The sequence below is a fragment of the Dipteris shenzhenensis genome, chromosome 29 (assembly GCF_047967505.1).
Source record: "Dipteris shenzhenensis isolate YYH24624 ecotype China chromosome 29, Dip_SZ_1.0, whole genome shotgun sequence".
NCBI lineage: Eukaryota > Viridiplantae > Streptophyta > Polypodiopsida > Gleicheniales > Dipteridaceae > Dipteris > Dipteris shenzhenensis.
The window spans coordinates 24,004,275-24,029,467 of NC_141624.1; the positions used below are offsets into that span (position 1 = coordinate 24,004,275).

The 25,193-nt window shown below is 45.0% G+C and overlaps 1 protein-coding gene across 1 annotated transcript in view; it reads left to right on the top strand.

Annotated features, from left to right (window-relative positions):
- LOC147882612 (putative potassium transporter 2) overlaps window positions 1-25,193 on the top strand; it is a 45,814-nt gene that overhangs the window by 14,891 nt on the left and 5,730 nt on the right. Inside the window, exons 2-4 of the mRNA XM_087400949.1 lie at window positions 7,730-7,964; window positions 21,805-22,050; window positions 22,206-22,256. Coding sequence (XP_087257075.1) covers window positions 7,730-7,964; window positions 21,805-22,050; window positions 22,206-22,256 — 532 coding nt within the window. The remainder of the gene's footprint in view (window positions 1-7,729; window positions 7,965-21,804; window positions 22,051-22,205; window positions 22,257-25,193) is intronic.

The following is a 25,193-nucleotide window of genomic DNA, read 5'->3' on the forward strand; positions in this document are numbered from 1 at the left end:
CCCTTCTTGACTACTTCCTTCCATTCTAACATATGTGCCTCCCCTTTAGTTATCTGCTGTGTGAATTCAGCACGGTTCCCCTGCATAGTAGCCTGCATGGCTGCCATTTCCTTCCTGAGCTTTTATTTCAACTCTTCAATTGCCTTGCGTGCCACCAAGGATCCCTTTATTCTCTAGTCGTTTGTGTCTTTATTAATAGTCTCAGCCCATGTGGTTTCTTCATTTGCCTTCTTCTTCTCTTGTATTTCGAGGGTCTTTATCTGCTATTCAGCTCATCATTGATGGGTGGCTGAATCTGTTCTTTGAAGAATTGAGTATGTGCTGTCAAGGTCTCATTTTCCACTTTAAGGGTGGTGATTCGAGTCTCCATCCCCTTGATAAGAAGAGATGGTGGCTGGTTTTAGCATCCAACATTGGACCATTTCCTTCTGCATCTTGCTTAGTTGAGATCCCATGCGTACTTGTATGTCTGCCTTCCACTTGTCCATCTTCTCTTGCATGGACATAGGCAACCTATGCATAAGGCCATCACTATCCTTGTTCTCCCCAAGCTTCTTTTGTAGACGCTCAATGTCCGTATCCTGCATTTTGCATACTTCTCGCATGGAATTCAGGTATGTCTTGGTATGGAGGTCATTTATCTTTTGTGTGCTCGCCCAAATTGAGCTGTATATCCTCTCTTTCTCACCTCTATTTCTTTTATCTGCCGAGGTGTCCATGTTGGGTACACAATTCTGCACTTTCCTGCTGTACTTTGAAATGCAATTTATGCCTTACATAGCAGATTACCTTGCATAAAATCTGCTTTGTACCCTTACATTGTTGTTGTTGCAGTCCAAAAAACAATCTTTCCCACCCTGCTGGCAGTACAGCAAGTGTACTAACCGAGCATCTACAGCAGCAACTTTCCCAGTGGCCCCAGCAGCACTCCATCTGGAAGGAGTAAGTGCAGAAAGTAGAAACCAATCAGCAGTCCAGTGTGGACAGCACCCCAACAACAGAGTTTATGGAGTGGCTTCAACTGTTGGCAGCTTGTTGGAGTTGGCGTGACAGCACAATTGCTGGCATCTTGTTGACTGTTTGAGCAGCTTGCTGAGGCAGGAATGACACAGCACAAACAGCGCGACTTGTTGGCACTGTTTGAAGCAGATTTCAAGCATGGGTTGAAGGAGGGAGGCAGGTGGGCTGAGGGAGGGAGGGAGATGCATGGGCTGAGGAAGGAGGCTGAGAGAAGAGAGAGAGAGAGATTAATGTCTTCTGGAAGCCTCACGGGCCTATGAGACAGAGTACAACAAAGAATGGTTCCTCATACAAGCCACCATGGGCTGGTGCAAGGGCCCTTGCTGAGTAATGAATCCAAAATCCAAAATCGACAGAGAATCAACTGTCTAGATTCCAAAAGTACCAACCAAGATCCTAGGAGTGCCTATGATGGTGGGATCCTCCACCATCGTGCAACTGTGTACTACCCTTGTGACCTCGTAGTGCCTGTCTTCACCTTCATCCATGGTACGGGCCTCATCCTGCGGTCCTTTGACAAAGTAACATCTGCTATCTTTCACCTCAAAAGTCCAAGTTTGTGAACCATTCCGCAATGTCCTGCATGAAGACTGTCACCCCTTGGTTTGCAAACTTCCCGTCAGGGATGCTGGAGCAACTACTAAGAGAAGTTGAGCTACTACCACTTTTGCCATGCCGTTGACTTCAATTGGTCCTCTTCCTATGAGAGTCGTCACCTACCCTCTAGTTACTGTCCCCCTTTTTGACCAACTGCCGCCAGTTGGTCTCTTCACTTTATTAATCATAACCATCGACAACTAGTTACTGTCCACCTTTTGACCAACTGCCGCAAGTTGATCTCTTCACTTTAACAAGGAAATCGTGTGCCGACTCTCCTTCCCCCATTGCCATGGTGAACAACTGATTTTGGAGCACGATGATCCTCCACGTATTCTTGTTCTCATAGAGGTCCCTCAAGATCTCCCATGCTTCATTTGTTGTAGCTGCCAATTGGATATGGGGAATCATGGTGTCCACATCCACGTACAAAATCTATCAAGGCATGTACAAACACCTTCAGCAAACAAACAATGAGGTTAAGTACCAAAAGAGGGTTCCATATTATTCACCCCTGAAGTAGGCTCCTACTCTTCTACTACATGCCTTTATGTTGGCTTCAATAGTTGCTCAAAGGTAGATCATTCTTGCAAAAGTTCTGCTCTGATGTTCACTGCAGACAAGGCTCCCTTCAACGTATGCATCTAGTATTGCTACAGATGTCAAGGACTATTGCTTCTGCAAGAACTCCTTCAGTGTGGTGATCACTAGGGGCTCCCACTGCTCGTCACTTCTCTGAGGTAATCTGCAGCTAGACCCCCCACACGGGGTTCCCCCAACCAGACCGACTTAGTTATGGACCGACCAACCAGTCTGTTAGCCAGCAACAGACTGGGCTGACAATCTGTCCCTAATCTGCACCCCGACCTGGTTCTGGGTCTTTTAAAGGCCCTTGCTTATAGGTGCTTTTTGCCGGGTTTTACTGCAGCTCACCTGCTGTGCAATGAAGGAGGCCAGGGTTGGATTGGTGAAGTGCCAGAGATGGCAGGAAAGGGGGAAGAGGAGAGCGGAGAGGAAAGAGGAGAGAGAGATAGGAGGGAAAGAGGTAGAGGGAGAGGAACAGAGAGAAAGAGTGAGGGGAAGAGAGATAGAGAGAGATTGGGAGAGAGTGTAGGCAGCACGTAGGAGGAAGGAGGTGGGAGTAGATAGGATTAGATAGCACATCAAAAGGTACAGAAATAGGGGTGGATGGGGACTTATATAGTCCCTCCACATTTCCCACCTAAGAGGTCTCTAAAGGTTCTCTAAATTGCCCCTTTTCCCCCCTTCATTACAGCCATCCCTTCCCATAGAATTTTGTCCTCAATTTTTTACAGCATGGCTGTCCAAAAAGAGTGCAACAAACAGCAACTACTAATCAGCCCGGTAAGGAGATAGGGGTGGTCCTGGACAATGCTTTCTGGCTGCCATGAATTTTCATCCTCAAGGAGTCCCCGCCACTTGATAAGATACTCTATGTAGACCTTGTTGCGGAGTACATGGTCTCTGAAACCCACGATGCGCTCTGGAACATAGAGGATGTGGCCCTCCTCATCCATAGGTGGCAACTCAGCTTTGTGTTGGTATTACCATTCAGCGAGGCATAACGGTTCTTATGGAGACACAAATGCACATAATCTCCCTCTTTGAAAGACAAATATCTCTTGCGTTCAGCCGCATATTTCTTCTGCTTGGCTTGGGCATCCTACATATTCTTTTTTTCCAACTGCAGAAGGGCATTCATCCTCTCCAAGTCATTCCGTGCTTGCTTATTTTTTACAGCGGTGTCAGCAATTGAAGAAGGCATCCCTACCTTGTATCTGTACATTGCCTCAAACGGGCTCATGCCAATGGAGAGATGCTTGGTATTGTTGTAGCAAAATTCAGCAAGTGCCAACCATTTATCCCAAGACTTCTGAGTATCATGGCAAAAGTGCCTCAAATATTCCTCCACCCATTTGTTCACCCTTTCCAACTGTCCATCCTGTGCATAACAACATTGCTCCTCCCCCCTCATTGGCAAGCTGCGTATGTGATGAGAGAGCTCGCCGAGGTAGTCTTTGTTTGCTGGCGTTTGTCATGCAGTATGGCATGAGTCAATCAAGGTATGTGATGATCTGAAATTAACATCATGTGGGGTTGTCACGGGCATCCACAGCCCGTGGACATACTGGCTGCCATGCAGGCAGCCACATCAAAAGCAGCCACGTAGGCTGCCATGTCAGCAGAATGCACATCAACCACTGGATTGCCACAGGTACAGCACAGCAGCGCCACACCAGCACCACATCAGCAGGTCGAATGACATCAGCATGTAGTTGGGTGACGTCAGCAACAGTTGGTGATGTCAACATCCAGTCAGGTGACGTCAACCTCCAGTTGGGTGCCTCCAGAGAAGGCTTGTTGGCCAATTTTGGGGCCCTAGGGGGCCTATAAAAGGCAGCCCCTTGGCCCTCATTTTTCATCCACTTCGAGGGCTGTTTGCCGAAGGTGTGGGAACACTAAGCCTACAGGAATCCTTCATGGTGGGTGTGAATGTGGCCTAGTTAGACGGTTCTCAGCAGCAACCGCAGGGATCAACAACAGTTCAGGCCCAAGACAGTCAGCAGCATACTTGCCCATCCCGGAAACTATGGGTTCCTCTACAGGCCGGACAGTAGCAGTTAGGGTTCTGCATCAGAGCAGTTTCTTATCTCCATCAACACATAGTTCAGTAGTGAGGTTTAGTCCCTCCATTTAGTATTTCCATTCCTCTTTTGGAGCGAGGGGTCATCGTCTCCATATAATACTTAGTCCTTTTAGTTATTTACAGTTGTATTCAGCCCTTGGGCAAGACATTATTACAATTATTCTTTCCTCTTCGAAGGCCCATATATTCCTTGCTTAGACTCTCACACTCATTCCACTGTTTGACTGGTGTTTTGAGTGCATTGTTCTATCAGTTCAGGTAGTAGTGAGCAAGAGCAAGCACCACACAGGGAGTCACGTCAGCAGACTGTGCAGCAGCCACGAGTACAGTACAGCAGCAAACGTCAGCACCACATCAACGTGCCATGTCAGTAAGTCAGATGACATTAGCATGCAGTTGGGTGATGTCAGCAATAGTCGGACATGTCAGCATCCAGTCAGGTGACTCCAGCACGTTGGTCGGCCAGTTTTGGGACCCAAGGGGGCCTATAAAAGGTAGCCTCTTGGCCCTCATTTTATCATCCACTTCCAGGGCTGTTTGGGGCTTCAATTCTCAGTAGCAACCACAGGGATCAGCAGTAGCTCAGGCCTAGGATAGTCAGCAGCAGATTTGCCCCCATCTTGGGCATCTACAAGTTTGTCTATAGGCCTTGTTCAGTTCGGACAGCACCAGTCAGGGTTCTGCATCAAAGCAGTCCCTTATCTCCATCAGCACGTAGTTCAGCAGGGGTTTAGTTGCTCCATACAGTATTTCCATTCCCCATACGGTACTGAGTCCTTTCAGTTATTTACAGTTGTATTCAGCCCTTTGGGGAAGACATTGTTTCAGTTTTTCTTTTCTCTTGGGAGCCCCATTATATTCCTCCCTCAGACTCTCACACTCACTTCACAGTTCCACTTGTGTCTTGAGTGCATTATTCTATTAGTTCAAGTACTAGTGAGCAAGAGAGAGAGAGTGAGTAGGCTTTCTCCTTGTATTACAGGGGTGTAACCCTTTCCTCCATTCATGTGGGAGGACATCATCGTTGAGATTTGAACATCATGATGATTGGAGGTCATTATTTTGGATAGGGTGATGGAGACTTGGTAGCCTATAAGTTAGGTGATACCTATGTGGTTTGTGTGGATCCCATAGTAGCCTTTCCATATGTAAGGCTGAGAGTCAATACCATTTTATGTGTCGGCTTATCTTGTTGCTGTGGTTCACCTTCTTCTATCCTTCTCTCCATGTTGAGCTTCTCTCCATTGTGCACTCTCTTTCCAACATTCTAGCATGGTATCAGGCATGATTGTTCTTCTCCAGTCTCCCCTCTTGCCAATTGTAGCTTTTACTTTCTCTCAGCCTGCAGCTGCTCAACTTTTATGTCTCAGTTTGCCCCCTGAATCTGCTGCTCGTCTGTCCAGTCACTTGTTCTCTTCTAAGCCCTCAGTCTGCTTGATATATGCCAGTCTGATGTACAGCCATTCGTTGTGTTCAAACAGGCACAGTAACAGCAGCAAGAACAGCGACGAAGTTGTCTAGCAGCCACAACAGCAAGCAGTTGTGTAAGCGCAGCAGAGACAACATGACAGCAACGGTGTAGTGCCAAGCGACACTTCAGCCTTATTGTGCTACTGTCTGCATGCATAGGTCCAGGAGCACTTTGGGCAGCAATAAGGGCGATTTCTGGACTCAGTAGGCAGAACTGGAGCAGCTTTGGAGCAGGTGTGCACAGGTTCTTGACTGATTCAGGGGATATGGGCTGTTTCTTGGTCTCAGCACAGGTGCCTAACGAAATGTGAGCTAGTTCTTGGTTCTTGGAGTCTCACATCGCTTCAGCTAGGCCGGTAGGTTTTAACAGTCCCATGGGGGGCCTGGAGCTTGGAGGACAGGTCGTGCAGGCAGCAATACCTGCAACAAGCTGCCGTGGCAAAATCGCAACAGCCTTTTGGAGCTCCTGGGGGTTGTGGCAGGTTGGCACAGCAGCCTGTGAGCTTATATATATATATATATATATATAGAGAGAGAGAGAGAGAGAGAGAGAGAGAGAGAGAGAGAAAGAAAGAAAGAAAGAAAGAAAGTTTATTAAAGTCTTGGGAGACCGTGAAGGTCTATGAGACTAAAGATAACTGACACAATGAGCATAACGGTGGTGGTCTCAAAACGGGCCAACCAACCGTTTCTACAAAAAAAGAGGTTATGAAGGACTATGTGTCTAGTCCTGATATAAAAAATATATGTGTCTACCTCCAGATGATACAGAGAAGAAGAAGGGGGGGGCACAAAAAAGTGGGGCAGAGGAGGGAGATACAGTATACATGTGCAGGTGGTGATCGTCAGAGACTAGTCATAGAGGGGCCATCAAATGGGAAATCGGAAAAAACCCTGCGATAGATGATTGGCCTCTGACGTCACGCGGCCTAGTCGAGCTCGGTCGTCGGGGGTGGCGGTATCCTGTGGCTGAAAGAAGTCAGTGATAGGCCGCTGGATATCCTCACGCTGTGTGTGCTGCTCGTGTCGCCGTGCTCGGAGAGAAGTATCTCGGTGGCGGGTCATCTCATGTAAGAAAGCGGCAAGGCACCGCTGATCCGGGAATTGTAGCATGTGTGAGAGGGAGCCGAATCCGTTGCGGAAGAGGCAGTGGTATCGGCCTCGAATGGCATAATAGATAGGACATCTGAGAGCAAAATGCTTCTCCGACTCGATCTCCTGTAAGTCGCAAAGTGGGCAAAGGCGGTCCTCTCGTGGGATACCCTCTGCGCGTCCACTCTCGATCCGTAATCGGTGTGACGAGACCCTAAACTGACCGAGGGAGATCCGGAGCGCATGTGGTAGATGAAGTTGTGTGTAACCCGGAGGTGTGATGAAGCCCTCCTGTGAGATCTGGAGGCAGTGTCGGCGGTAGAAGTCGAGCTTCACAGGAAGCTCGGAGTGAAGAAACCATGTCCGCCAGGTGTGGAGCTGGAGCAGATCCGCCCGAATGAGCCGGTTGACCTCCTGGTCAGTGGGGGGGAGAGAGAGAGAGAGATTATTCACATTATTGTGATATTTTACAATGGGAGGATGTGCCACATTTAGCACCCCTCATTACAAGCATCCACCCCAAATGACATGAAGTGAACATGAGTAGTTCAACATGTCATGCTTGTTCTAGCCTAGTTCCACCTCTCATTCTGGAAAAAAGATTGGTCTATCAAGTATAAGTAAACATTGTGCGAATTCTTTCTATCTTAAGTGGTGAGTTGTCCTATCAACTAGATTGACTAAGCAAAAATTTTATGCTTGGATGCTCGTCTGGGAGAGACTAAAATGAAATTACGAAGACTTTGTATAAATGGATGCTCAAGTATGTGTGGGTGTGTGGATTTGTATGTATGAGATCATATTTTTTTACACCCACTGTTGGGCGTTTACCCTTTTAATAGGCTACTATCCTGAAGCTGTATATTTTGTGTTTGTTTGCAGGGGAAATCTTGGAAAACGGTGTTGACTCTCGCCTATCAAAGCCTTGGTGTTGTTTACGGGGATTTAAGCATCTCTCCTTTGTATGTTTTTAAAAGCTCATTTGCAGGGATTGTGGAGCTGTCTGACAATGACACAGAGATTTATGGTGTTCTATCTTTGATATTTTGGACACTCACTCTGGTGTTGGTGGCGAAGTATGCTTTTATTGTGCTTAGGGCTGACGACAACGGGGAAGGTAATTTCTTGCATTTGATCAACAAAACATTTGGGGGCTTCCCTTTGTTGTACAATCTTTATGTTGTTGAACATTAATAATAGTGACATACATAATTGATTCAAATGGACTTTCATGGAGTTCTTAATTTTCATTCAAGTAAGAAGTTAGCCGGTCCTTTTGGTTTCGTGGATTTATATAGCACTTGGACATTGGCTATACTCAGTCTATGCATGTTGTGTTTGACACAAGTTACTTCCACCTAGCATTAGTTTCCTCTATATCTATCACATGGTTAGGGTGGGCTCTTCTTTCTAATGGATCATTGATGGAAATTCTAATTTGAGAAAAAATTCTCCACTTCTTTGGTGTTGTGAATTGTATCCGATGACATACTCTTGAGTACCTAAGACCATGATACCATCATTGTCTTGATGTAATCTATCCAAGGGAACTAATTGATTGGATTTCTCCTCATGGTCACCCAAGTCTGGCATTGTACTTGTTGAGTGAGCCATTGGACTTATATTTACTTTGAAGACCCATTTGGAATCCATGATGTTTCTCCTTGTAGGCAGCCTAGCTGCAATATTCCAAGTATGATTCGGGGGTACGGATTTTATTTCAACCTTCATGACGTCCTCCCAGTATCTAACTCCGCTTCATCAACAAACATCTTTAGCACTTGAATGTCTATCAAGGCAAAGCCCACAAAGTTAATGTGGTCTTCTTGAACTTGCAATGAATTGATGTTGTCAACGAAGTCTTTCCTGTTTGTGGTGTCTCTATTGTAGTTGCAATGAATTAAGGTTGTCTTCCAATCTAGTAGACTCTTGAAATTCGTCATTGTTGGAATGATGATCCTCATGGGGATCTGGTCTAAGGTTCATGGCTGCTTAGTTGGCAAGTTTTGTTCCACGTGATTCATGATTTGTACGTGATGCTGGAGCTGGTCTGTGATTGGGCGGCTTACAACATAGGTTCATGCAAGAGGTGATTGGTCGAACTGTGCATGGCTGCAACGTGGCATTCAAATGGCAGCAATGTGTGGGCGGTTCTAGGAGCATTGAGTTGAAGCGGTTCACACAAGTGGTTGCTGTACATATATGTGATGGGCTGACTCATTTTGTCTCTTTGTTGAGGCCACAAGCCATAGTGCCGTGTGAAGGGAGAAAGGGATGAGGGAGAAGAACAACCGGGAGAGAGTGAGAGAGAGAAGTGACACTTAAGATGCGGGTGTGAAGTGATGAGCCACACCACAAACTCATAGGTTTTATTAGGATTAGGTTTTTCACCCTATGACTGTCTTAAGACAGTCATAGGTGTCATATCTTTAATAAAGGGGTGGCAATGTGCCTTTACCCCAACAACCTCCCACCTAAAGGCCAATGTGCCTAAAGGGAGAAAAGAATAAAAATTACAGCAATATACAGTTACTGTATACAAGACCATAAAATAAGAATGGTCTCATCCTAATCCCATGATGTGGCGGCAATGTGCAAACTGCTCTGTAAGCAAGCTCTTAGTGAGCAAATTTGCAGGATTATCATCAGTATGTATCTTCACAAGCTCAAGTCGCTTGTCTTCCAGTACCTCCCTGATGAAATGGTATTTCACATCAATGTGCTTTGTCTTTTGATGAAAGACCGGATTCTTTGCCAACATGATAGCACTCTGACTATCACAATGCAAAACTGGCATATCTCCTGTAATGCCCAAATCTCCCACCAGCCGAGTAAGCCATATTGCTTCCTTGCAAGCCTCAGTGGCTGCAACATATTCAGCTTCAGTAGTTGATAGTGCAACGCATTTCTGCAACCGAGACACCCATGATATAGCACCTCCTGCAAATGTGAAAATATAACCGGTAGTAGAATTCCGGTTATCTGCATTCCGTGCATAGTCTGAATCTGTAAAACCATGCACCAATGCATCCTGCCTACCATAGCATATGCACAAGTCTTTGGTACCCTTGAGATACCTCAAGACACCTTTCACTGCTTCCCAGTGCCGCTTACCTGGATTTGCCATATACCTGCTGATGACTCCCACCGCAAAAGCAATATCCGGACGAGTGGCAACCATGGCATACATCAAAGAACCAATTGCAGATGCATACGGAACCTTGGCCATTTCAGCCTTATCATCATCTGATCTGGGGCTGTCCTTACTGCTGAGTTTTAAATGTGGAGGCAACGGGGTACTAACAGACTTCCCCCCCTCCATTTTAAACCTCTGCAGTACTTTGTCAATGTACTCCTGTGACAGAAACAAAAGTCCCTTGGACCTGTCACGAGTAATCCGCATGCCAAGAATATGGTTTGCATCACCCAAGTCTTTCATGTCAAAAGACTTATGCAGTTGTTTCTTCAAAGCACTAATCTCATGCTGAGATTTACTGGCAATTAACATGTCATCCACATAGAGAATGAGTAGCATCAAACTGCCATCCTTTGCCCGTTTGGTGTACAAGCAGTGATCGGTCTCACACCTATGATACCCTTGGGACTGCATCAAGGCATCAAACTTCTTGTACCATTCTCTTGGTGCCTGCTTGAGTCCATACAAGCTCCTTTTGAGCTTACACACAAGCTGCTCTTTCCCTTTAACAGCATATCCCTCTGGCTGACTCATATAGATCTCATCATGGAGATCTCTGTGAAGAAAAGCAGTCTTCACATCCATCTGACATAAATCCATGTCCTCATGAGCAACAAGAGCTAACACTGCTCTCAAAGTAGTCATCTTGACTACAGGGGAAAAGATCTCATCAAAGTCAATGCCCTTCTCCTGCTTAAATCCCTTGGCAACCAATCTGGCCTTATACCTCGGTAAAGCATTTGAATCCACTTTGACTTTGTAAACCCACTTGCATGGCAAAACCTTTCTGCCTGCAGGTAGCTGCACCAAGTCCCATGTATCATTTTGAAGTAGGGAGTCCATTTCTGACTGCATGGCTTTCTCCCACTTCCTCTTCTCTGTTCTTCCCATAGCTTCCTTGAAGCTGGAAGGCTCACCACAATCTGTCAGCATAATAAAATCAGCCACATTATTGGCTCCTGGGACAAACCTGTCAGGAGGCCGTTGTACACGGGTGCTCCTCCTAACAAAATGTTCCGGAGGCTGCTGTCCAGCCTGTTCGTCATGCATGATGGGTGGCTGTACCACCATATTTGGCTGTTCTACAGCCCCATTTGCTGGCATATCCTGTGGTGCATCATTGGCAAAATTATCTGGCTGATTTTCAGCCTGTATACCCTCTTGAACAGGGTTATCTGCAGCAGCCCGCTGCTGCATATTAATGGGCATTCTTTGCTGTCCGACATCATCATAAATAACCCTCCTGTATTCCACAGGTTGCACGGGTTCTTTGTGTACACTATCCTCTTTAAAGATGACATCATTGCTGCGTATAATCTTCCGTTTGACGGGATCCCATAACCTGTACCCCATTTCACCTTCGTCACCATAACCCATAAAGATGCATCTGAAAGACTTTGGCTCCAGTTTGGTGCGCAGTTCTTTGCGTACATGAGCAAAGCACTCGCAGCCAAACACACGTAAGTGCTTATATGAGGGTGGCTTGCCAGACCACACCTCTGGCACTTTCAACTCCAAAGCCTTGTTTGGCGACCTGTTAATAATGTGAACTGCTGTTTGCACGGCTTTTGCCCAAAAGCCATGGGGCAATGCAGCATAAGACAACATACATCGAACTTTCTCCTGAATAGTTCGATTCATCCGCTCACTCACACCATTTTGAGATGCATTATGAGGGGCTGTGAGTTCCTGTTTAATGCCCTTAGCTTCGCAAAACTGCACAAAAGCATGTGACACATACTCACCCCCATTATCGGATCTGAAGCATTTCAGCCTACGACCTGTCCGATTTTCAACCTGAGCGACAAACTTCTTGAAAACATCTAAGGCATCGCTTTTATGCTTCAAGAAATAGACCCACACTTTGCATGTGGCATCATCAATAAAAGTAATGAAATACTTTGCACCCCCTAGTGATAACTGTGGCATTTCACACAAATCAGTGTGCACTAGATCAAGCGGTGCTCTATTTTGGGGAGTTCTCCTCTTATGAGGAGTCAGAGAATGCTTGCCAAATATGCAATGATCACAAGTAGGCAAATCTGAAAACCACAATGAAATCTTTGGCAGCTCGGTTATGGCAACAACATGATTACCTACACTGGAAACATAAAGAGGGTACAAGGTATCACTCTTAAAACCCTCAGCCACTACAACCTGGCCATCAGTAATCACCCATTTGGAATCCCCAAATGTGGTGTGGTAACCACTGTCATCCAATAAGCCAGTGCTAATCAGATTTTTCTTGATTTGCGGCACATGGCGAACACCATCAAGCATAAATGTGCGTCCATCAGGGAATACTATTTGTATACTGCCAATCCCTGCAATCTGACATGCATAGTTGTTCCCAAGGTGAACAACTCCATGAGTACCTGTGTAGGAAGTAAACCACTCCCTATGAGGAGTAACATGAAAAGAAGCACCTGAATCCAAGAGCCAGGTGTGCATGTCATGGCCATCAATAACCAAAGTATGTGCAATTACAGCAGAAGAGCATAAAACATCATGTCTGTCACTGTCACTGTCCTCTGCTGCAACATTCACTGCATCCAAGTCATCTACCTTGGCCTTGCCTTTGCCTTTGCTTCCACTGCCTGCATCCTTTGCTTCAGCCTTCTTGGCTTTCTGATCCCGTATAAACTTGAAGCACTTAGACTTCACATGTCCCTTCTTGCCACAATAAAAGCATTCAATATCCTTTTTACCACGGGACTGACTCCGGGATTTGGACTTACTAGTAGATCTCCCCTTCTGCTGAGTCCTGCCTCTTTCCTGTACTTGCAAAGCATTTGAAGACTTGCTGCCCGCATTATTTTTCCTGCTCATCTCCTCCATGATGAGAGAGCTCTCTACATCAGCATATATAAGAGTGACATTTGAATTAGACAAGGTGGTCTTGAAAGTGTCCCAACTCTCAGGAAGGGTACACAACAAGAAAGTAGCCTTGAACTCCTCATCAAGGTTCAACCCCTGTGCAATCAGCTGTGTAAAGATGGCATTGAACTCACTCAAGTGTGAGGTCATAGCTGTACCTTCCTTCATGCGAAGATCAACCAGCTTCTTCAACCAATACACCTTACTGGCTGAACTCTTTTGGGCATACAACTCTGCTAGCCTCTGCCATACACCATAAGAGGTCTTTTCAGCCTGAACATTGTACACAAGAGAATCACTGAGAGTAAGCATGATAGCAGCCCTCGCGGACAAATCTAGCTCCTCCCATTCATCATCTGACATCCCAGATGGCTTGACACCCTTCACCCTTATGGGCTTAGAAATCTTCTTAAGCAGAAGTACATTCAAACACTGTTCTGCCCATAATGCATAATTGTGTGCCCCTTCCAATTTCTTTATGTTCAGAATTGATGATTCACTTCCCCCTGATGCCATATCAGATAAGGAAAGTACCTGACTCCCTGTAAGTTAAAAAGGACTGAATAAAATTCTGATTTTTCAGAAAAAACCTGCTCTATCAAGAGCCAGGAGCACTCACAATAGTGCTGTTTTTTACTGTCAGAAAATCTGCAGCAAAACAGAAAATTCCCTCCAGTTACTGTACCTTTTGACACACTGTACCGTGCTCAAATAGGCATAAAAACAGTAATTTCAGAATGCTGCAGCTGCTCCACAAGTGCTTTAACAGTGCATCATCAGCTGACAAAGCACAAAACACTGCTGTCCTGATCACTTCTCCCACCTCAGATGAGGTATTGCACTGATTTAATATGCATAAACCACTTGGCATACACTGTTTTGTTCACTGAAAAAGAGGTTCCAGACACTTCAGCCTGTCACAAACTGCAACAGAAAATGGGATAAATCCCAAGCAATCACCCTTCTGCCAAGGGGATAAAAGGCATCTGAAGATCTCTGACAGTAACCCAAGTGCTCTCAAGCAAAATCTGGGCAAAAGCCCCTTGATTTAACACCTGTACCAAGTGAAAAACACCTCAACACTGAGGTAGCAAAGAAAATACAGCGCTCTCTTGGCACTTTCACGTGACAATGCAATGCATAAACAGCCCTGTGTACACAATAACAACACAGATCCCAACGTACAAACACTGAAGAGAAAATCTTTTGAGCACTGTCAACGATGGACAGTTAGGGACCGAGTAAACTCGATGCGCCCTGGCCAAACGTGGCTCAACTGAGATTTTCCAAGGTGTCGTACACAAAATGTGACCTGTAGAAATGTCACTGAATACACTGCGGAAACAAGACCAATGTGGGCTCCCTGGCTCCACATTGCCTCAAGGCATACACTGCATAAGCTTCCAGGCAAAAGCCCTTTGAAAATGTCACCCAAAAGCTGAGATTTGCACTCAGCAAAAGCATAAAAAACCTCTCAAAAAAAAAACAGTTTGAAGGACTGAACAGCCGGGAATGCTCTCTCTTTGCCTTCTTTCCCCAAAGAAAAATGCTGTACTTGCTGTACCTGTGTACTGGCAGCACTGTACCTGCTGTACCTGTGTACTTGTGCAGGGTACGAAATCCCAGAACAGAGAGAGAAAGGAAGAAAAAAAAATTTCCGAAATGCTCTTCCCTGATGCAGCTCCCTGTCGAAGAAGTTCCTGACGCTGCTCCCTGTACGTATGGCGGCGTCCGTACAGTACGGACGCCTGTACGTACGGCCGTACACGCGCGCGCCTGCGTGTCGCCCTGTACGAAGCCCGGAGGCTGTAGCAGCTAGCAGCAGCTAGCTGCTGCTGTGCAGCTGCTGGCGCTGCTCGGCGCCGCCCTGCTGCAGCCCGCGATGCGCCCTGCGCTCCTGCCCGCGCTGTTCCGCTGGCCCGCGCTGCGCTGCCGCTACAGCTGCCCGCGCTACGCCCTGGCTGCTGCCCTTGCTCTCCCGCTGGCCCGCGCTGCCTGCACAATGCTGAGGGCACGAAGCCCGAGGGGAGGGGGAAGGGTAGAGAGAGGGGTAGGCAGGGGTAGGGAGGGAGTGAGGCTGGCTCTGATACCAGTTGAAGGGAGAAAGGGATGAGGGAGAAGAACAACCGGGAGAGAGTGAGAGAGAGAAGTGACACTCAAGATGCGGGTGTGAAGTGATGAGCCACACCACAAACTCATAGGTTTTATTAGGATTAGGTTTTTCACCCTATGACTGTCTTAAGACAGTCATAGGTGTCATATCTTTAATAAAGGGGTGGCAATGTGCCTTTACCCCAACACCGTGTGCCATAGCTTGTAGGAAAGGTCTCTTGGTAGAGCAGTTGCTTATCAAAGTAGTAGGGTCGTATCAGTCGTGTGTCTTGTTACCTCCAACAAACTTAGTAGAGGTGAGGCAAGGTTGAGAGTCATGTGTTTTTTGATGTAATAGAAGAAATTGGTTGCAATATTGCTTGTATCTCTGATCTACATGCTTTCATAGCTTGGAAAGATTCTGGTTTATTATTGCATGTGTATTAACAAGGTATATGTGAAGAGTGGATCTCGTTTTGGTTTCTTTTGCCAACTCCATTAGTGGTATTAGAGCATGTGATTCTATAGGCTTGTGAGGATGAGTGAGAGGGTTGGTCTTTCCTGAGTGATTTGTGTGAGGCATTGGATTTTGCATGCATGTCGAGAAGGTCTATCCGGAAAGCTGTTGCTGAGGCAAAAGCATTTGTTTTTTCACGAAAGTACAGGAGACCAAGCTATGGTTTATGCAAAAGGATTATGGGGTATTGTCTTTGGTACGGAGAAGGAACTGACTGCCGCTGAAGCATAGAAGCGCGTATGAAAGAAAGATAGTGATAAGGCTATTGGGATGATGGGGAGAGCCCTAGGTGAAGATTATTTTCACCATTTGGATGTAACAAAACCTACAGTAGTCAATTGGACGATACTAGAAGCTCTATTTGGAGTGAAGATGCGACAGTCCAAGGCCAATTTGAAGCAACAACTATATGATCTACACATGAATGACAATGAAGATTTGGCTATGTTTCTAAACCGCATGCAAGCCTTATTAAAGCAGCTCCATGAATTCGGTTCAAAGGTTGAGGATGATCCATGGTTGTTAAGACACTCGTGTCTTATCGTAAGACACTTAAGACACGTGTCTTACCTTAAGACACCTTTAGACACTCTTGTTTTTTTTTTTTTTGGTGGGTGGGGGGTAATAACAACATTGAGTTTGACTTAGCCATGCTATCATCGATGGCGACTTTGGATCTAGCAGTGGCAGTGACCTTGTAGATTCAGATTAGGATGAATCTTGAGAGATTTGAGTCTTGAGAGTCGAAAGTTTCCTTTCAATTATATGTATCGAGATGCAGATTTCATTCATATCACATGTGACAAGATTCAATTGTCCATTTAAACCTTTAAGTACTCAATACTTGCGAGCTCTTGAGTCACGAGTCTTAACTTCAAGTTTTAAGTCTTGAGTGATGAGTCTTGACTCTTAACTACATTGTACAAGTGCCTTCTTGCATTGTTTAAGTGTAGCTTATTGTACTCCTAGAATCTAGCAGTGAGCTATGCTAGAATATTTATTATTATAATCACAATGGCGTGTCTTACATGTCTTATCTTTAAGACACTTTAGACACTCGTGTCTAAGTGTCGTGTCTTAACGTGTCTTACAACCATGGGATGATCATCAGAAAGTGATCTTGTTGAAGAGCCTGACAGCGAGACAGCTCAAATTTTGAGATTGGGTGATGAGGTTGACTTCATCGACTTGTGCACACTTTGGCGTAGTGCCCTATATTCTTGCAGTAGAAGCACTTGGCTTTCTTCTTCTTCCTTGAAATCTAAATATTTATCCTCTTTACCATCCTTTCAATTTTGGAGATCCTTGCTTTGCCCTTTGCTTGAGTATTTAAAGCCTTGTCAGTATCTATACCATTATACATCTTCTTTTTCTCAATTGTCCCTCAAATGTGATAGCTTTGCTCATTTGACTTGTGTTCAACGCTATGATGAAGCATTGATAATTGCACGGTATCTTACTCAAGAAAAGCTTGTTGGTATTCAACAAATTTGTAGACAAAGCTAGTGGGTCCAATAAAATCTTTATGTGCTTGGATGAATGTAATTGGTATTGGAGGTTTATTACCCTTGTTGAGTTGTTGGTCTCATATCGATCCCTTCATGCATCATGGTCATTTTTGAATCAATGGAATCACATTGTCTTTTGTGGTATGTATGAGCACTATAAATGCGTCTCGTCTCCTCCTGTGCTCATAACAAAGTTAGATCTAGAGGCATCATTGTGACGTCGGTCCTTATTGGCTGGTGATGAGTCTTGCAAAGGTATTGGTAGAGGGCTTCATCGATCCACTAGGATATACACGGATTCACTTTCCACACTCCTTGAGGGTATCAATCGGAGAGTCTTGTGTTTCATCACATCGTCTCCATATTGAGAGTGGTCGGACGGAGGGCATACCGAGAGAGGCTCGCATCTGCACTCCATGTAATGAGTGGGAGATCGAGTCAAAGGAGCACTTTGCCCTTAGATGCCTTGTGTACTATGAGATCCAAGGTCACTATCTCTAGCTTTTCAGGGATGGTTTCGGGCACGTGTCTAGTCTCCTGTCCTACCCAAATCAGAGATGCTTGGCAGCCTTCATTTGTGAGGCTGTCTGACACAGGTAGTCACTACTATGTAGGTGAGATCAAAGCACACAACTAGACTTCTCTCAAAGCATGATCACTGAGTTTCTCCAGCTATATAGCATTGACCAATTGGACTTAAGGAGATGACGGATGCGAGGACCCGAGCCAGAGGTTCGACAGACATGCCAACGGATTGAGGCGCATATCATAACCTTCCCTCAATGCTTACTAGACTGGAGAGTCGACCCACAGGGGTGACAATGGGGCTTGTTTGCAGTGCAGGGCCATAGCCTGGAGACCACAGTGGACCATGCATGCCAACAGCCGCCAACGCTCCATCACAAGTTTAATGCCACCACAGCAGCCTTGTGCGGCGACACTCACTTCTTGGGATTGATGCCTTGCCCTTAGAGAATTTTTTTAAAAACTTTTTATGTATTAGTGCCGTTATGATTATGATTATGGACTTTTCTTTTTGTACTCATCATGGGTGTTGATGCTCGCTTAGCGGCTCTATCCCTCAGATCAGTATTAGGTTTCTTTTAGTCTCATAGACCCTTTGTTCTTCCAAAGTCTCTTAATAAGTGTTCTTTCTTTTCTCTCTTTCTAGGTATGCCCTCTCTCTATTTTGCTGCATGGATTGTGAGGGTTTACTACCCCATTTTTTTTTGAAGTCCTGCCCATGATTGCATAGGTGTCGGTAAATAAAAGCAAAAGACCCTCTGGATGGAATCGGACGAGGGTGTCAACTCTAGGAGGGGGGCATCGGTGTGTGAGGATGCTGTAAGGGCAAAGATCCTGTGATAAGGGGTTGGCGGCTGTCAGCATGTACAGTCCGCTATGGTCTCCTAGCTTTAGAACAAGTGACACAGTCACTCCCGTGGGTCGTGCGTCTGGTCAAGCAAACATCAAGGTAATTACCCCTAGCATGATCTGTGCCTCAGTACGCTGGCGTGTCTCTGGTTCTAGCTCGGGTCCCCATGGTCATCGCCTCTGTGAGAACCCTCCTGATCAAAACTATCTGGTCGGAAAAACTGGGTGATCATACTCTGAACACCGTCTAGATGTGTGCCCTGGTCCCCCTACGTGCTCTGAGCAACCGCTTCTTGTGTCGGACGGCCTCCACTGCCAAGAACCGCTGATCTAGGTAGGATAGAAGGTTGGGTAGGGAGTTGAGACCATCTCTGAAGAGGTGAGAGAGAGAGAGAGAGAGAGAGAGAGAGAGAGAGAGAGCTACCCAATTATGCTGAAATGGGAGCTCTACCTCATTATTATTTCAAGTAGCCATGCTCCCCTTTCTACTGAATGTTAGTGGCATCCAAGTACCCCTATAGAGAGAGGAGGTGTGATTGGACAAAGGTGCTTCAGCGATGAGCACTTGCTTGAGCAAGTCAAGTCTCCAAGAAATGAGGAGTGAAGTGAGAGGCCCTTGACAACTTGATGATTCCTTGGCACTTTGAAGCATCTTTGGACTGTTTGCTGCCCATGTTATGAGATTCATCTATAGTCCTTGCATTGCTCATTGTACCTACCAATTTGTGGGACGTGACCTTCTAGATTGCATCCATGGTGGGGCTTTGTATGTGGGTAGCAGAAGAGGGAAGGGAATTCAATAGAAAAACCACTCTAGACTGTATACAATGACTGGTTGTATGGGGGCTAGTGTTGAGGGATTTATGTGAGCAATAAGAGTTGTCAAAATGGTGATCCTAGCAGGGAGGTATCGGGGTGTTGATTGGAGGAAGGCACAAGAGGACTACAGTGTGTGAAAGCCAAAGAGAGAATTGCGTGATCAGCTAATGGCATTGTAGTAAGGAAAACTCTGATGATGGAAGATATTAGGGATTGAGGGTACTCAAGCACATTACATCCTTTGCTTTGCCTCATGATTGGGTAGCTTGTACCTTGCTTCCCATGAATGAAGCATGCACATTTTCGCCCTCATGTAGTTCAAGTCTTCAATTGGTTGCCATAGTGATAGCTGTTGTCTATTGATGTTTTGAAGAAGCCTCTCCCCACCCCAATTCTTTAGTGAACGCATCTTGATGGACTGAGTATACTTGAGACCTCTAATAGCCCTCAAGATTTACAGATGTCTCTATGAGATGGATACCTTTTTTTCTTCTCAGTGCATTCCTATAAGCTCCTTGGCATAGCGCACATGAAACTGTTACAATTCCACCCGTCTGTGAATTTTACCACCTCCTTAGACAGCTTGCCCTTTGCCCATTTTTCCTTGATCATAGACTTGCTTCATGCAATTTCTTTTGTGATACATTGCATTTAGTGAGATCTTCATCCATGAAAGTGTATATTCCTATTGCCATTGCCCTCTGTCAGCGCGGTCTGCCTTGCCCCAAACTTGTGAAACTTGACAATCAGCATGTCTTTATTCAAAGCATCTGCTATCTCTTAGGCGTTCTCTGCTTTGTGATTTGTTATTCCCGAATTATCTGTGACAACAGAGCTGGCTGTTTGGAGGGATGAGGTGGCAATATGTTATGTGTGTGAGAGAGACAGAGAGAGAGAAATAAAGAAAGAAAGTTTATTAAAAGTTTTCACAAGAAGTTGTAGCTTGAATGAAGAGATTTTGGACTACTTTTTGATTAGCCTTCTCCTTTAATGATGGCCTTCGTCATGGCTGAGTTTGCCCTTCACCTCCGGAGTGCCGACAGAAACTCAGTACGAAGACTGTGTATAAATGGATGCTCAAGTATGTGTGGGTGTGTGGATTTGTATGTGTGAGAGCATATGTTTATACTATGGTCTACACCCAATGTTGGGCTCTGATGAGTCAGTGGGGATGTCATAGTAGCTTGAATGAAGAGATTTTGGACTACTTTTTGATTAGCCTTCTCCTTTAATGCTAGCCTTTGTCATGGCTGAGTCTGCCTTTCACCTTTGGAGTGCTGACAAAAACTCGGTACGAAGACTTTGTATAAATGGATCCTCAAGTATGTGTGGGTGTGTGGATTTGTATGTGTGAGAGCAGATGTTTATACTATGGTCTACACCCATTGTTGGGCGGTGATGATGTCAATGGGGATGCCATAGTAGCTAGTCCTTGCTATGCATGATGGAGTTTATGGTTTTCAACCTTATAAGTATCATGAGATTGAAACTGCACTATGTTGTGTTTTTAGAGGATGAGTTTGGGCATGTTCTTGGATTCATCTAGATATAAAGTTTATTAAAAGTCTTCGGAAGACTATAAAGGTATATGAGACTAAAGAAGCTGATACAATGAGCTGAGGGATGGAACCACTAAGGGGGCATCAGCACGTAGAACAAGTACAAAAGAAAATCCATAACCTTGATCATAATGGCCTTGGCACATATAGAGAAAAACTCTTTGAGCTGATTCTCTGAGCTCATGTAGAACTCAGTGATCATGCTCTGAGTGAAGTCTGGCTGTGTGTCATGATCTCCCCTATGTGCCATGAGCAATTGCTCCCTGTGTCGTACGGCCCCCATGGATGAAAGCTGCCAAGCATCTTTGGTTTGGGTAGGACAAGAAGCTGGGTAGGGATCTTTGAAAAGGTAGTGATAGCGACCTTTGATCTCGTAGTACACATGGCATCTAAGAGCGAAATGCTCCTCTAACTCGATTTCCCGAGAATCGCATAAGGTGCAAATGTGCCATCTTTGGGTATGCCCTCCGCCCGACCACTCTCAATACGGAGATGGGACTTGAAACTGTACAATTGAAATTTTCATGGAGTTGGTGGGTCGATGAAGCCCTCTGCTGAAATCCGTAGGCAGTGGTCTCTATAGAAATTGAGCTTTACAAGGAGCTCATGAGTTGCCAACCAAGTCCTGAATGTGTAACTGTAGGAGATCCTCTTGGATGACCTGGTTCACCTCGTTATATGTGAGCGGGATAGAGGGGGCCACAATGCTATACTCGAAGGGAGGTAGCCTAACTATATGGAGGCCCAGACTCTCAAACCATTTGCAAGTACATGCATACCAACACCTGTGATCACCTTATGCTGCCAATGCCATGGAGGAGCCAACCAAGGAAGCCTACATCGTCCTGTGGTGCAAGATCCATACTGCTTAATGCAGAAGAGATATGTGATGACTTGGAATGCAGCATCGAGCTATAGTGGGGATGCCCCGACCTGTGTTTGAGAGAGAGAGAGAGAGAGAGAGAGAGAGAGCTAAGACATTGGTATATCTATTCTTGGATGCCCCATTGTTGCAGGTGGCACATTTGCTCTATATTCGCTCTTGTGTCGGCATGCAAACCTGAGCCACTTGCCAAATCAACAAGAAGTGGATGTACAATTATCTACTTACAGATTGGACCTTTTATGTGACAGGAATCGTGAAGACAATATAAGATCTTTTCTTGAAAAGCATAAATATTTACGTTCTATGCTCCTCATTATTGTTCTTCTTGGTACATGTATGGTTATTGGTGACGGTGTACTTACGCCAACGATCTCTGGTAAACTTTATTTTGGGGTAAACTATTTTCACGTCATTGCCATCCATAAAACCTCCTGAAAATTGCTTTGGGATTGTTGCCTTGCTAAGGATTTTGAATTCCTTTTTTCAGGTGATGCCTTAGATTCAGATCTCAGAAATTTCTTTGTTGTGCAGTGTTATCAGCAGTCTCTGGCATTAAAGTCGCAACAAATGATCTCAATGAACGTGAGTAGCCAGTACAATCATGTTTTTCTCTAGAAGGCAGGCATATCTGATGTTGTAAAACTGATTGGAGCTGTGTTTGCTGTTAACACGTATTGTATGGTTCTTGGAATTTGTTTTAAGGCATTCAGTTTTATAAATTACAGGAGAAACTCTGATTCTGCCAACTAGTTTTGTAAGTTTATAGGCTTCTCTTTATAACAGTCTGAAGTTTTAGTTACAAGACAGCTTGTGCAGGAAGGTCTCAAGGGGATACTGATCATCTTGTATTATGCTTAAATTGTAGTAGTCCAGCAATAAGAGGGAAGCTTTTGATGTTGAAAAGTGCCATAACCACTTGGGTAGTGACATTCTTGTAGTTATCACTGGCTGCGAACTTCTAGCTGTTACACGGTATCTGTGGTAGCATGCATGGACATTGGGACCAAGTCCTGTGAGATCCTGTGAGATCCTTTATTGTCTTGATCACTATGGGCTAAGGGCCCTTCTTTTGGTTCATCGCTTGGAAGCATCGATAGAGTGCCGTTTCAATTGGTTCTAGCACATTCCCCTTCCATTGTGCTTTCAGTTTGTGAGTTGGATACATGGTGCGGGGAAGGTAGGAACAAGTGTCAGGAGATCTTTTATCGTCTCAATCTGCATGTCTTTATCTGGGTTTTAGGGACTTTTCGGCTTAATGCTGTAGTGATTTTATTGTACTGTAGGCCTTGTAATTGGGTGCAGTCGGATTTGCATTGTAGTCAAAGCACGATGAAATCTTGGAAGGACGGTTCATGCAGTCTTCTATGAACTCTTTGAGTTAGGGTTTAGCTTTTCAGGCAAGTCTTCATATGGAGGCATGCATGTCAGGATCATTGGCAGAATGTTATGCTGAATCCTCACACGTTTAAGATAGTTGGGCGTGCACACTTTGTGCACTTTATCTATCTAATATATCGAGTCCAAAGTTGAAACACACTGATGATTTATGAATTGATGGATTGTGTAATAAAAGGGGAGATCTAGCTAAGTTAGTCGGGAAGTTAGTAGTTTAGGATCAAGGGGTGCCATGCTTTGAGAAGAGGCTACATTAGTCTGCCCCTCCTCTCATTATTCCTTTTGATGTGACTTCTACTCTGTTCTCTATGTTGAGCCTTGTTGGGATATCTCAAGGTGTATGCCCCAGGCACACCTTGGGTTCTATGTGTGTGTGCTAGAGGCATAGTTAGGTGCCCATAAGCACTGTTAGGTGGTGGTAGATGCCACATAGACTGATTGAGAGATTCTAGGAGCTGATTGAGGAGATGATTGTGGAGCTTGGTGGCTCATGTAGAGGTGCCTACATATGAACCTCACCCTTCTTCATTCTATATGCATTCTCTTGTTTCGTGTTCAGCTTCATGCTTTCCTTTCACTTCTCCATCATGGTGTCAGAGCACTATGATTCTCCTTGAGCCCATTTATGCCATGTCATCATCATCTTCTTCTTCTTCTTCCCCACCTTCCTCTCCATTTTTGTCCCTTTCTGCCCAACCACTTGGAGGGCTGAATTCTCCTCCTACAGGCGACCTCTTCTAGAGTCCTTTTGGCTGGAGAGACCCTTCATATAGGCGACCTCCCACGTCAGAGCAATTAGGGAATGGTGCCCTCAGACCCGCACAACAGCTGCTTTCTTTTTGATGCCATTTCGTGCAATGCGACTTGTTGGAGCAACCATTTCAAAATTCCTCTGAGCCACACTTGCAAACAACATGAGCTAGCCCTTGTCCAAATTTGAAGTGAAATGGTCCACCAAGGAGGGAGCAAATGCGAAAAAACCAGTTGACAATCAAGCTCCTGGCTATGGTGACGTGACGCGGCATTTCGACTTTCCTCTTCAGTGGCTCTTCTCTAGTATACCAGCTTTATTTCTACCTAAAAAGCCCTCTTTTCTTTGTCTTGAAGAGTGAGATACAAGCCCTCCAAGATCAAGCCTTTGTTTTGGACAGTTTTGACAGTGTTGTGAATTTGGTGCTACATTAGATGCTACTTTGGCATTTCTGATATTTTAAAGTGTTGAATAGCGTCAATACAATTGTGGCTACAACTTTCCTTTAGGTTGCTATACCTGGATTTGCTTGGAATACTTTCATTTAGCCACCTCTATGAAGCATGCAAGTTGAAGTATCATTTCCACTATGATTTTTGGTTACAAGTCTTTTCTACATCAAATGCTTATACTTTGACGCTTTTCAGTTTATTTCTAGCCTTGTAAGAGAGTAGACACTGCCCATTTTGGGTTAGACCCTCTCATGGCTACCTTCTTGCATATTGATAAGTTCAATGGTAAAGGCTTTCACACATGGCAGATGAAAATTAAGTTTGCATTGATGAGGGAAAACCTCTAGGGGCTTGTCAAACCTGCTTCAACTTCTTCTTCAACAACCTCTAATGCTGGAGAATCCTCAGCTTCTACATGCCCGGCACGAGATTCTGCTAGAGAGGAGAAAGCCTATGGCATTATTGCTCTTGGCTTAGGAGATGACTATATTCATCACATTTCTGATATGGAGTCTCCTTCTGAAGCTTGGCAAAAGCTTGATATTCTTTTTGGTGCTAGCTCTCATATCTCAAAATTGTCACTTAAGATTGCTTTCTTTGAATTGAAGATGGCTAGTGGCACTTCCTTGGCTGCCCATGTCAATTACATGAGGAGTCTCATGACTCAATTTGCTTCTATCAACTCTCCAATCACTACGGATGATGCAATGGCAGTATTGCTCAAAAGTATGCCTGAAGATTATGATCATGTTCTCACCACATTGAAAAATCTTCCTAATCCTACTCTTGAAGGTCTTATTACTGCCCTTCAAGAAGAAGAAAGGCACAAGGAACTCCGGAGAGGCAGTGACACAGCCTATGCCATAAAAACTCAAATGGGCAAGTTTCCACTTTGCAAACATTGTGGGAAGACCAATCACC